The sequence below is a fragment of the Danio aesculapii genome, chromosome 15, assembly GCF_903798145.1.
Source record: "Danio aesculapii chromosome 15, fDanAes4.1, whole genome shotgun sequence".
NCBI lineage: Eukaryota > Metazoa > Chordata > Actinopteri > Cypriniformes > Danionidae > Danio > Danio aesculapii.
The window spans coordinates 9,821,218-9,834,864 of NC_079449.1; the positions used below are offsets into that span (position 1 = coordinate 9,821,218).

A 13,647-nucleotide genomic window follows, 5' to 3' on the forward strand; every position below is an offset into this window, starting at 1 on the left:
AGCATGTTTCTAGCATGAATTAGCATGTTATTAGCATGATTCTAGCATGAATTAGCATGTTACTAGCATGATTCTAGCATGAATTAGCATGTTACTAGCATGTTTCTACCATGAATTAGCATGTTACTAGCATGATTCTAGCATGAATTAGCATGTTACTAGCATGTTTCTAGCATTAATTAGCATGTTACTAGCATGTTTCTAGCATGAATTAGCATGTTATTAGCATGATTCTAGCATGAATTAGCATGTTTCTAGCTTGAATTAGCATGTTATTAGCATGATTCTAGCATGAATTAGCATGTTACTAGCATGATTCTAGCATGAATTAGCATGTTACTAGCATGTTTCTAGCATGAATTAGCATGTTACTAGCATGATTCTAGCATGGGTTAGCATGTTACTAGCATGATTCTAGCATGATTTAGCATTTTACTAGCATGTTTCTAGCATGAATTAGCATGTTTCTAGCATGAATTAGCATGTTATTAGCATGTTTCTAGCATGAATTAGCATGTTGTTAGCATGATTCTAGCATGAATTAGCATTTTGCTAGCATGATCCTAGCATGAATTAGCATGTTACTAGCATGATTCTAGCATGAATTAGCATGTTACTAGCATGATCCTTGCACGAATTAGCATGTTACTTGCATGTTTCTAGCATGAATTAGCATGTTACTAGCATGTTTCTAGCATGAATTAGCATGTTTCTAGCATGGTCCTAGCATGAATTAGCATGTTTCCAGCATGAATTAGCATGTTACTAGCATGAATTAGCATGTTACTAGCATGAATTAGCATGTTACTAGCATGATTCTAGCATGAATTAGCATGTTGTTAGCATGATTCTAGCATGAATTAGCATGTTATTAGCATATTTCTAGCATGAATTAGCATGTTACTAGCATGTTTCTAGCATGAATTAGCCTGTTACTAGCATGATTCTAGAATGAATTAGCATGTTGTTAGCATGATTCTAGCATGAATTAGCATGTTATTGGCGTATTTCTAGCATGAATTAGCATGTTACTAGCATGTTTCTAGCATGAATTAGCATGTTGTTAGCATGATTCTAGTATCAATTAGCATGTTACCAGCGTGTTACTAGCATGAATTAGCATGTTACTAGCATGATTCTAGCATGTAGTTAACATTATTCTAGCATGAATTAGCATGTAACTAGCATGATTCTAGCATGGATTAGCATGTAACTAGCATGATATTAGCATGAATTAGCATGTAACTAGCATGATATTAGTATGTTACTAGCATGATTCTAGCATGAATCAGCTTGTTTCTAGCATGAATTAGCATGTTATTAGCATGATTCTAGCATGAATTAGCATGTTACTAGCATGACTAGCATGTCACTATCGTGTTGCTAGCACCTTTCTAGCAAGATTAGCATGTCAGTAGGATGTTAAAACTGTTAGCGTGTGTTAGAATAGCTAGTCACAGTCTCTGGGACAGTTGCTAGGGTGCTGAAATTGGTTGCTAGGGAGTGGCTAGTAAGTTTAAAGGTAATCAGTGATTGGCTGCTGGCTAGACTGAGTTGAATGAGGCCAGACTCTAGTCTGTAGGACAGTCTGATGCAGAGTTATGAGCTCACAAAGGTTGATCCAATGTTAAGTAAATGGGAGTCTTTTACAATGGAAGTCTATGGGACAGTTGCTAGGGTGCTGTAAGTGGTTGCTAGGGAGTGGCTAGTAAGTTAAAAAGTCATCAGTTATTGGCTGCTGGCTAGACTGAGTTAAATGAGTCCAGTTAGAAGTCTGTAGGCCAGTCTGATGCAGAGTTATGAGCTCACAAAGTTTGACCCAATGTTAAGTCAATGGGACTTTTGGGATTTTTCTGGGTCGTTTTTCGGAAAACCCAAGGTCGGATCAGTTAGAAAAGATATAGCAACCCGAGTCAGACCAGTTTGAAGGTTTGACGAAAGTTTGAAGTATGTAGCTTGAAAGGCCTAGGAGGAGATACACTTAGAAATTAGTCTCAGAAGAAGAAGAAGAAGAACTAGATATTAAAGTTTGAGGACAAACTTTATGGTGGCTTGAAAAGCCGAGTCTAAAAGTTTGAAGTCGTTTTAAAGTGTAAACTAGCATGATTCTAGCATGGATTAGCATGATTCTAGAATGAATTAGCATGTAACTAGCATGATTCTAGGATGAATTAGCATGATCCTAGCATGAATTTGCATGTAACTAGCATGATTATAGCATGGATTAGCATGTATTAGCATGTTGTTAGCATGATTCTAGCATGAATTAGCATGATTCTAGCATGAATTAGCATGTAACTAGCATGATTCTAGGATGAATTAGCATGATTATAGCATGGATTAGCATGTATTAGCATGTTGTTAGCATGATTCTAGCATGAATTAGCATGTTTCTAGCATAGTTCTAGCATGAATTAGCATGTTATTAGCATGATTCTAGCATGAATTAGCATGTTTCTAGCATAGTTCTAGCATGAATTAGCATGTTATTAGCATGATTCTAGCATGAATTAACATGTTACTGGCATGATTATAACATGAATTAGCATGTTACTAGCATGATTCTAGCATGAATTAGCATGTTATTAGCATGATTCTAGCAGGAATTAGCATGTAACTAGCATGATTCTAGCATGAATTAGCATGTTACTAGCATGTTTCTAGCATGAATTAGCATGTTGTTAGCATGAATTAGCATGTTTCTAGCATGATTCTAGCATGTTACTAGCATGTTACTAGCATGTTTCTAGCATGAATTAGCATGTTACTAGCATGATTCTAGCATGAATTAGCATGTAACTAGCATGATTCTAGCATGAATTAGCATGTTACTAGCATGTTTCTAGCATGAATTAGCATGATTCTAGCATGAATTAGCATGTTACTAGCGTGTTTCTAGCATGAATTAGCATGTTTCTAGCATGAATTAGCATGTTATTAGCATGAATTAGCATGTTATTAGCATGATTCTAGCATGAATTAGCATGTTACTAGCATGAATTAGCATGTTATTAGCATGATTCTAGCATGAATTAGCATGTTACTAGCATGATTCTAGCATGAATTAGCATGATTCTAGCATGAATTAGCATGTTACTAGCATGATTCTAGCATTAATTAGCATGTTACTAGCATGTTTCTAGCATGAATTAGCATGTTACTAGCATGATTCTAGCATGAATTAGCATGTTACTAGCATGATTCTAGCATAAATTAGCATGTTATTAGCATGATTCTAGCATGAATTAGCATGTTACTAGCATGATTCTAGCATGAATTAGCATGTTACTAGCATGTTTCTAGCATGAATTAGCATGTTACTAGCATGATTCTAGCATGAATTAGCATGTTACTAGCATGTCTCTAGCATGAATTAGCATGTTACTAGCATGTCTCTAGCATGAATTAGCATGTTTTTAGCATGAATTAGCATGTTTCTAGCATGAATTAGCATGTTATTAGCATGATTCTAGCATGAATTAGCATGTTACTAGCATGTTTCTAGCATGAATTAGCATGTTACTAGCATGTTTCTAGCATGAATTAGCATGTTACTAGCATGATTCTAGCATGAATTAGCATGTTACTAGCATGATTCTAGCATGAATTAGCATGTTACTAGCATGATTCTAGCATGAATTAGCATGTTACTAGCATGAGTCTAGCATGAATTAGCATGTTACTAGCATAATTCTAGCTTGGATTAGCATGTTACTAGCATGATTCTAACATGAATTAGCATGTTACTAGCATGTTTCTAGCTTGAATTAGCATGTTACTAGCATGATTCTAGCATGTTACTAGCATGTTTCTAGCATGAATTAGCATGTTACTAGCATGTTACTAGCATGATTCTAGCATGAATCAGCTTTTTTCTAGCATGAATTAGCATGTTGTTAGCATGATTCTAGCATGAACTAGCATGTTACTAGCATGACTAGCATGTCACTATCGTGTTGCTAGCACCTTTCTAGCAAGATTAGCATGTCAGTAGGATGTTAAAACTGTTAGCGTGTGTTAGAATAGCTAGTCACAGTCTCTGGGACAGTTGCTAGGGTGCTGAAATTGGTTGCTAGGGAGTGGCTAGTAAGTTTAAAGGTAATCAGTGATTGGCTGCTGGCTAGACTGAGTTGAATAAGGCCAGACTCTAGTCTGTAGGACAGTCTGATGCAGAGTTATGAGCTCACAAAGGTTGATCCAATGTTAAGTAATTGGGAGTCTTTTACAATGGAAGTCTATGGGACAGTTGTTAGGGTGCTGTAAGTGGTTGCTAGGGAGTGGCTAGTAAGTTAAAAAGTCATCAGTTATTGGCTGCTGGCTAGACTGAGTTAAATGAGTCCAGTTAGAAGTCTGTAGGACAGTCTGATGCAGAGTTATGAGCTCACAAAGTTTGACCCAATGTTAAGTCAATGGGACTTTTGGGATTTTTCTGGGTCGTTTTTCGGAAAACCCAAGGTCGGATCAGTTAGAAAAGATATAGCAACCCGAGTCAGACCAGTTTGAAGGTTTGACGAAAGTTTGAAGTATGTAGCTTGAAAGGCCTAGGAGGAGATACACTTAGAAATTAGTCTCAGAAGAAGAAGAAGAAGAAGAATAATAAGTTTAAGATAGATAACAGTATGCTGGCTTTTCAAGCCACCATAATAACTCATCTCTAATAACTGATTTATTTTATCTTTGCCATGATGACAGTAAATAATATTTGACTAGATATTTTTCAAGTCGCTAGTATTCAGCTTAAAGTGACATTTAAAGGCTTAACTAGGTTAATTAAGTCAACTAGGCAAGTTAGAGTAATTAGGCAAGTTATTGTATAATGATGGTTTGTTCTGTAGACTATCAAAATAAAAAATTAGCTTAAAGGGGCTAATAATTTTGACCTTAAAATGATGTAAAAAAAAAAAAAAGTAAAACTGCTTTTATTCTAGTCGAAAAAAACCAAACAAGACTTCTTTCCAGAAGAAAAAAATATTATCAGACATACTGTGAACATTTCCTTGCTCTGTTAAACATAATTTGGGAAATATTAAAAAATATTTTAATAAAATCAAAGGGGGGCTAATAATTCTGACTTCAACTGTATGTTATTTTGAAAACCTGTTATGCGACCTACATTATGAGCTTTTTCTTTGGAAGTGCTAATGCTATTTCTCCTAATTACTTTTGTCTTTTTTTCCACTTGTTTAAAGATACAAAGTGATTTTAAAATTCCTACTGCATGTGCAACATTCTTGAAATGGAAAAGTCATTAAGCTAAGAAATAAAAATATATTGACTTGTACAGTTTAAAATGGTGAGGTCGGAATTTTTTTCCAGCAAGAAACATAAATTGATCAAAGGTGGAAGTAAAGACTTATATACTGTTTTATATTGTACTTTTTCGCAAAAAACATACATATATCATCCATTTTGAAAATAGGGATATACTGCCCCAGTGTGTATATATATATATATATATATATATATATATATATATATATATATATATATATATATATATATATATATATATATATATATATATATATAAATATATATATTTATATATACACATACACACACACACACACACACACACACACACTCAACGGCCACTTTATTAGGTACACCTGTCCAACTGCTCGTCAACGCAAATTTCTAATCTGCCAATCACATGGCAGCAACTCAATGCATTTAGGCATGTAGACACGGTCAAGACGAACTGCTGCGGTTCAAATCAAACATCAGAATGGTGAAGAAAGGTGATTTTAAGTGACTTTGAACGTAGCATGGTTGTTGGTGCCAGGCGGGCTGGTCTGAGTATTTCAGAAACTGCTGATCTACTGGGATTTTCATGCACAACCATCTCTAGGGTTTACAGAGAATGGTCCGAAAAAGAAAATATCCAATGAGCAATATTCCGGGGCGCAAATGCCTTGTTGATGCCAGAGTTCAGAGGAGAATGGCCAGACTGGTTCGAGCTGATAGAAAGGTAACAGTAACTCAAATAACCACTCGCTACAACCGAGGTATGCAGAAGAGCATGTCTGAACACACAACACATCCAACCTTGAGGCGGATGGGCTACAGCAGCAGAAGACCCCTCCGGATGCTACTCCTGTCAGCTAAGGACAGCAAAATGAGGCTACAATTTGCACAGGCTCAACAAAATTGAATATACATTTATCAGTACATCCCTATTTTCAAAATTACTAGTAAATGCTAAAACACCATATAAGAATGATTTCTTGAGAAAGATTATGACTGGAGTAAGGACGCAAACATCACAGGAATAAATTGCATTATAAAACATATTAAAATGTAAAACATCTGAAACTGTAATAATATTTCACAATATTATCGTTTTTACTTTGTTTTGACGTTTAAACAATACAGCGTATTTTCCAAAAAGCATGAGCTGTATCATTTATCCGGATGATTGATAATAAAATGACAACAATTTCACATTAAGCTAGTTAGAAAGCTCAAATTCAGTGTCACATGCTATCAATACAGCCCTAAAATGTTACCCGGAGGTCAAACGATATGGGACTGATTTAATTTGGTCAAATCTTTGAAACCACCCTCGCCTGAAGAGGTTGAGATGTTTGACCTAAATCTACCCTTGGAGTCCTAATTGTGGTCCATGAAAACACTTGAGCCAGATGCTTGGAGAGTTTCCCATCTAAACGTCTGAGGCTGAGGCTGGATTACTGCACAGTTAAAGCACTGGCATGAAACTTGATTAGAGAGGAGAAAAAGAGAGCCACGCGGACAGCGAGACGAGAGGACGGGGGCCGTCTCTGCGTCCTATAAATGACATTGTAATTTTCAGTACATGAATTTTATTGTAGCCTGTAGCCATTAAGAAGAGGAATCGGCTCAAATCAAGCTGCTCAAGTGCGCGTATGTGTGTGTACTTCTGAGGGGTTTCTTTTAGACCATTAACCAGTGACGAAACAAACCAGTGCTCCCATGGCAAAACATGATGAGATTGTGAACGCAAGGTTAATCATAGAATTATAGCATGTGCAACAGGTCAAACAGTGGGAGGAGTTAAAAATTGAGTGGATTAATTTATTTATATGGTTACAATAAGGTTCAATTAGTTAATGATAGTTAATGTATTTACTTACAGTACACGAACTAAGAATAAACTAATATACAGTTAAAGTCAGAATTATTAGCCCTCCTTTTTCAAATTTTTCACAAATGACATTTAACAGAGCAAGACGTTTTCACAGTATTTCCTACAATATTTTTCTTCTGGAAAAAGTCGTATTAGTTTTATTTTGGCTAGGATGAAAGCAGTTTTAAATTATTTTGTTCTGAAACAAACAAGACTTTCTCCATAGACTTCAACTGTATATACACTGCGGCTCAAAAAAATCCAAGCAAAATTAATTCTGTCAGAATTTCGTCAAAATACCTCCAACTTTAATTCTATTTTTGTAATTAGATGGCAAATAGATGAAATTATATGATTTTATTAATTTTATTACTTGTAAACTAAATTAGCACGCTCAGAAATAAAGCAGCCTTTACATATCGGAGTCATTAGTTGCCAGACTTAGTTGCAATCTGTCGGGAAGTGCGATGGGTGCATGGTGCCTCTTCTTGGCTCAGTACTATGTCTTCAACAGTGGTGTTATTTTCAACAGTACGGACAGGTTGTGGATGACCACTTCCCGCCACACAACATACTGATCTAGTGCGATAAATTTTCACCAATTAGTAATCCAATCAACCCTTTGTCAAGTTTTTAGTCGGAAATTCATGAAGAACATGTGAAACACTGTAGCCTTTAAGTTCTCGAAAACCTTTGATTAAACTCTTATCTTCATTTGAACATCACTTTTATTTAAGCCTTACGCTGCTAAAAAATAAATACGTCATCGTTAAGCCATCATTACGTCATCACCAAGGAATGTAAATAAAAGGATTATTCTAATACACAGATTGTGCTGCTATTCCTGTACGAAATGTAGTCATTTCTTATTCCTGTAGTATGATAAGTCTTATTATTGTATGATATGATATTGCTTGGGTTTTTTGAGACATGGTGTTTATATACAGCTGAAGCACTGAAGAATTATTAGCCCACCTGTTTATTTTTTTCTTCAATTTCTGTTTAACGTAGAGAAGATTGTTTCAACACATTTCTAAACATAAAAGTTTAAATAACTCATTTCTAATAACTGATTTATTTTATCTTTGCCATGATGACAGTAAATAATATTTTACTAGATATTTTTCAAGACACTTTCATACAGCTTAAAGTGGCATTTAAAGGCTTAACTAGGGTTATTAGGTTAACTAGGCAGGTTAGGGTAATTAGGCAAGTCATTGTATAACGATGATTTGTTCTGTAGACTATTAGGGGCTAATAATTTTGACCTCACGCTGGTTTTAAAAAAATTAAAAACTGCTTTTATTCTAGCCGAAATAAAACAAGAAAGACTCTCTCCAGTGGAAAAAATATTATCAGACATACTGTGAAAATTTCTTTGCTCTGTTAAACTACATTTGGGAAATATTTAAAAAAGAAAAAAAAAAATTAAAAGGGGGGCTATTAATTCTGACTTCAACACTATATATATATTTATTTATACAACAGTTCTGTCTGGTTCTCGAATCTGATTGGCTGATAGCTGTGTGATATTACCGTAATAACAGCATTCGTACAGCCTCCTTGCCAGTGTGTATTACTCCGCCCATGTAGAGTGACAGCATAAACTCACTACAGCTTAACAAATATTGCAGCTGTTGGACAACATAATGCACTTTTGAGGCTTTTTAAGCGAAATTATATAGTTGTTTAGATTGCAACTATGCAGTCTATTTATAAGGATAGAGCCTATTTTACATTTTTATCATTTTGGAGATACGGCACGTCGGCATCTATTAGCATGTCATACTGAGCAGAATAAAGATGGTTGATGTTCCGATGGTGACAGAGACTGCATTATAAGCCCTTAGAGGAAAAAAAACTCAGTGTAAATTTCAAACTACAGCTCATCAAATCCTTATAAAACAGGTAAGTGACTTTCCAAGCTAATCTCTCTCTTTTGTATGTTGTAGTGCTGTATTTATATTATAGTAACCTAGTAGTGTTTGCTTTGCTTTGGCTTTTTCAAGGTTAATTATTGTGATCTCCTGATTGCAACAGAGAAATAATGGCAAATCTCTGTAGACTGATGCCATTTCATGCTGTTCAGTCTTATGATCCTAAAATGTGTGCAAAATCACCTGCTTTGTGATCACTTTAGACATTACGCAAGAGAATCATTCAAACACTAGCTCTAAAGTGACGTTGGTGAATTAGTAACAGCTTCTGCTGTTCTGACATCAGCTGCAGATGTGAATGAACGGCGGAAGAAAGTAGTTCTCCTCATACAAAAGTGTTATGAGACTCTCCGTGTTTGATTTTCTTTTTTAAATACACGGTTATGCCGGCGAACAGTTGTATAAACGTAATATCACACTCGTAGAAGTGTGATATGGCTGTATATCGTCACTGGTGGGACACTAACACAAGCCTCCCACCAGTGCCGATATACAGCCAGATCGCACTGCTATGAGTGTGATATTACTTATATAACATATAAACATTGTTTAGGTTTTTTTTTTGCTGTTAAACTGCAGTTTGGGTCATTTTCAGGTCATTAAAAAAACATAAACAAAAACAATCTTCTCATAAAGGCCATCAACACAATGTATTCCCATCCATTCAAATTGACACAAAACCGTCATCATACAAACCGCATTATTGAGCTTGTGTATATAGCAGGAGGTGACAGTAAGTTAGTGGAGGTGAAGGGGAGAAAGGGAAAGACTGAAGGAGAGATGCGGGTGAGCTGCTGACCCTGGACCAGTCCAATACCAACCTGACAGACTGTTGCTCCGATCTGAGCTGTTGTGGGAGCTGGTTGTGCTGAAATCCTGCGATTGGTTGTGTGGCATTCTATTAGACAGTCCGTCAGCCAATCGGTAGTCAGGAATGAAAAGGAGTGCTATAGTGGAGGCGAAGGGCAAAAAAGTGGCATCAGGTGGAGGGCAAGATGGCACAAGCGCATGCAAGGACGTGCAGTTAGAGCAACAAGCAGAGCACAACTCCTGTTTCAAAATCATTTTATGTTTTATTTATTTAATAATTTCTTTGCTTTATTCTGAAGATAAGTGAGTTGACTTTGTAGGCAGTATATTAGGTCATACTTGTAGATCATTCTCAATTTAGAATAGAATTTATATTAGAATTTATAATATATAGTATCTCTTTTTGGACAATTCCGGCAGTACTGCATGCATATCAGAATTCTATATATAAAACAATCAATTTTAAAATTATTAATACATATAATATAATATAATATAATATAATATAATATAATATAATATAATATAATATAATATAATATAATATAATATAATATAATATAATATAATACAATATAATATAATATAATATAAATTATTGTAATATAATATAATATAATATAATATAATATAATATAATATAATATAATATAATATAATATAATATAAAATAGTATAATATAATATAATATAATATAATTTAATATAATATATATAATATAATATAATATAATATAATATAATATAATATAATATAATATAATATAATATAACATAATATAATATAATATAATATAATATAATATAATATAATATAATATAAAATATTGTAATATAATATAATATATCATAATATAATATAATATAATATAAAATAGTATAATATAATATAATATAATTTAATATAATATAATATAATATAATATAATATAATATAATATAATATAATATAATATAATATAATATAATATAATATAATATAATATAATATAAAATATTGTAATATAATATAATATATCATAATATAATATAATATAAAATAATATAATATAATATAATATAATATAATATAATATAATATAATATAATATAATATAATATAATATAATATAATATAAAATAGTATAATATAATATAATTTAATATAATATAATATAATATAATATAATATAATATAATATAATATAATATAATATAATATAATATAATATAATATAATATAATATAATATAATATAATATAATATAAAATATTGTAATATAATATAATATATCATAATATAATATGATATAATATAATATAAAATAGTATAATATAATATAATATAATATAATATAATATAATATAATATAATATAATATAATATAATATAATATAAAATATTGTAATATAATATATTATATCATAATATAATATGATATAATATAATATAAAATAGTATAATATAATATAATATAATTTAATATAATATAATATAATATAATATAATATAATATAATATAATATAATATAATATAATATAATATAGTATAATATAATATAATATAATATAATATAATATAATATAATATAATATAATATAATATAATATAATATAGTATAGTATAATATAATATAATATAATATAATATAATATAATATAATATAATATAGTATAGTATAATATAATATAATATAATATAATATAATATAATATAATATAATATAGTATAGTATAGTATAGTATAATATAATATAATATAATATAATATAATATAATATAATATAATATAATATAATATAATTTAAAATAGTATAATTTAAAATAGTATAATATAAAATAGTATAATTTAATATAATATAATATAATATAATATAATATAATATAATATAATATAATATAATATAATATAATATAAAATAAAATAATATAATATAATATAATATAATATAATATAATATAATATAATATAATATAATTTAAAATAGTATAATATAATATAACATAAATATAATATAATATAATATAATATAATATAATATAATATAATATAATATAATATAATATAATATAATATAAAAATAATATAATATAAAAATAATATAATATAATATAATATAATATAAAAATAATATAATATAAAATAATATAAATAATATAATATAATATAATATAATATAATATAATATAATATAATATAATATAATATAATATAATATAATATAATATAATACAATATGATATAAAAATAATATAATATAAAAAATGATATAATATAATATTTTACCATTGTACTACTACACAAAATGTTCAATAAAATATTTATTCATGTACTTTTTTATTAAAAAAATATTCATATTAATTTATTTAAATTTAAAATTAAATATTTTATATTATATACATTTACATGGCTTTTGTTTTTTTAATCTCTTTTTTATATACATTTCAAATAGGATAATAAAGAAATATTGGATCAGAGCCCTAATTGCTTTAGAATCTCCCAAGTAGTCCAGTTTCTTGGGAAAGTCCGAGGTTAACAGCATACATTAGTGCTAATTTTCCTGGAATTTATTCTATTTGTTGGCAAGTTAACCGGTCCATGGAAACATCTATACGTATGATTTACAGCAATTTCACAGTCTGAGGTTTATCCAAGTCCAAAATGCAAGTGGAAACGTTTTTTAATTGCATTAAGCAATGTCTACAATTGATCATTTTGTTCATTAATATGGATAGTAGTGCTTTCTTTGCAATACAAAAGCAGTGCACATTTGTTTAAAAGCTTTTCAAAATAGAATAAATCTTGGATAATGATGTTACATTCTTTAGCCCCAAGACAAAGACTTAAATAATAAATGTCGGAAACACATTCAAGGGTCATGGATTTGGTTACGGGCCAATGGTACACATTCGTATTGTTCCTGAATGTCAAAAAAAAAAAATGCTACGGTAATGCAATGTTGGTCAAATTATCACTGATACAAACCTCAGGCAATATCCAAAAATAGAGCAATTGGCTTTGTTTCAAAAGATTTTGGACGCAAAAGAAAGCGCGCACACACACACACACACACATACAAACATGAAATAATCAGCACAGACACACACACACACACACAAGAATGCGCACATACACACGTTGCTATAGCCCAGTGGGGACATTCATAGACATGATGTTTCTACTAAACAAACCAACCCAGGCTCATTTTGAAAACATACCCCTACATACATTTCAGGAGAGCATCAAGTACATTTTTGTTTTTACGAAACGTTTTGTTTTCGTGAATCCACCAGAGACCGTTGTGTATGCTTTTTGAGACCTAAAATTTCGAGTTTTGCGAGTGCCATTTGCGAGTGCCATTTGCGCCTGTTGTTCTTGCGTAAATCCAGCAGAGGCCGATATCGACTGACTAACTGACTGACCGATCGACTGACCCACCCTCCTCCTTCCCTAAACCCAACCAATAGTGTTTTCAAATGCACTGATTAACCAGCGCCCACCCACTTCCCTAAACCCAACCGACAGTTTCAAAAAGCAATCCAGGAAAAGAAAAGCTCTCTCACCTGATTTTTACCACGTTTTTAGACTTAACCACATCCTCACCCTGTTATTTACTTGTTTATTTTATTTTTTTGGTTTCTGTTTTTTCTTACACGCTTTCTGGAAACGTTTTCCACCAGACTCGAACCCCGTCTTCGTGGTCAACCCTGCATCACCAGAGTCCACCAATGTATGCGGCGAGCTACTAGTAAAGCGTTCAGCTGGTAAGTGCAAAAAGGAACGGCATCATACAGATGAAATGCAGCCATGT

At 31.4% G+C, this 13,647-nt stretch overlaps 1 protein-coding gene across 12 annotated transcripts in view; it reads right to left on the reverse strand.

The window, feature by feature from the left end:
- robo2 (roundabout, axon guidance receptor, homolog 2 (Drosophila)) overlaps window positions 1-13,647 on the reverse strand; it is a 687,764-nt gene that overhangs the window by 33,357 nt on the left and 640,760 nt on the right. For 8 of the 12 annotated variants that reach the window (XM_056473160.1, XM_056473157.1, XM_056473158.1 and 5 more), the window contains one exon: window positions 9,867-9,992. The exons of the other annotated variants lie outside the window; for them this stretch is intronic. In XM_056473160.1, coding sequence (XP_056329135.1) covers window positions 9,867-9,992 — 126 coding nt within the window. The remainder of the gene's footprint in view (window positions 1-9,866; window positions 9,993-13,647) is intronic. 12 annotated transcript variants of the gene reach the window in all.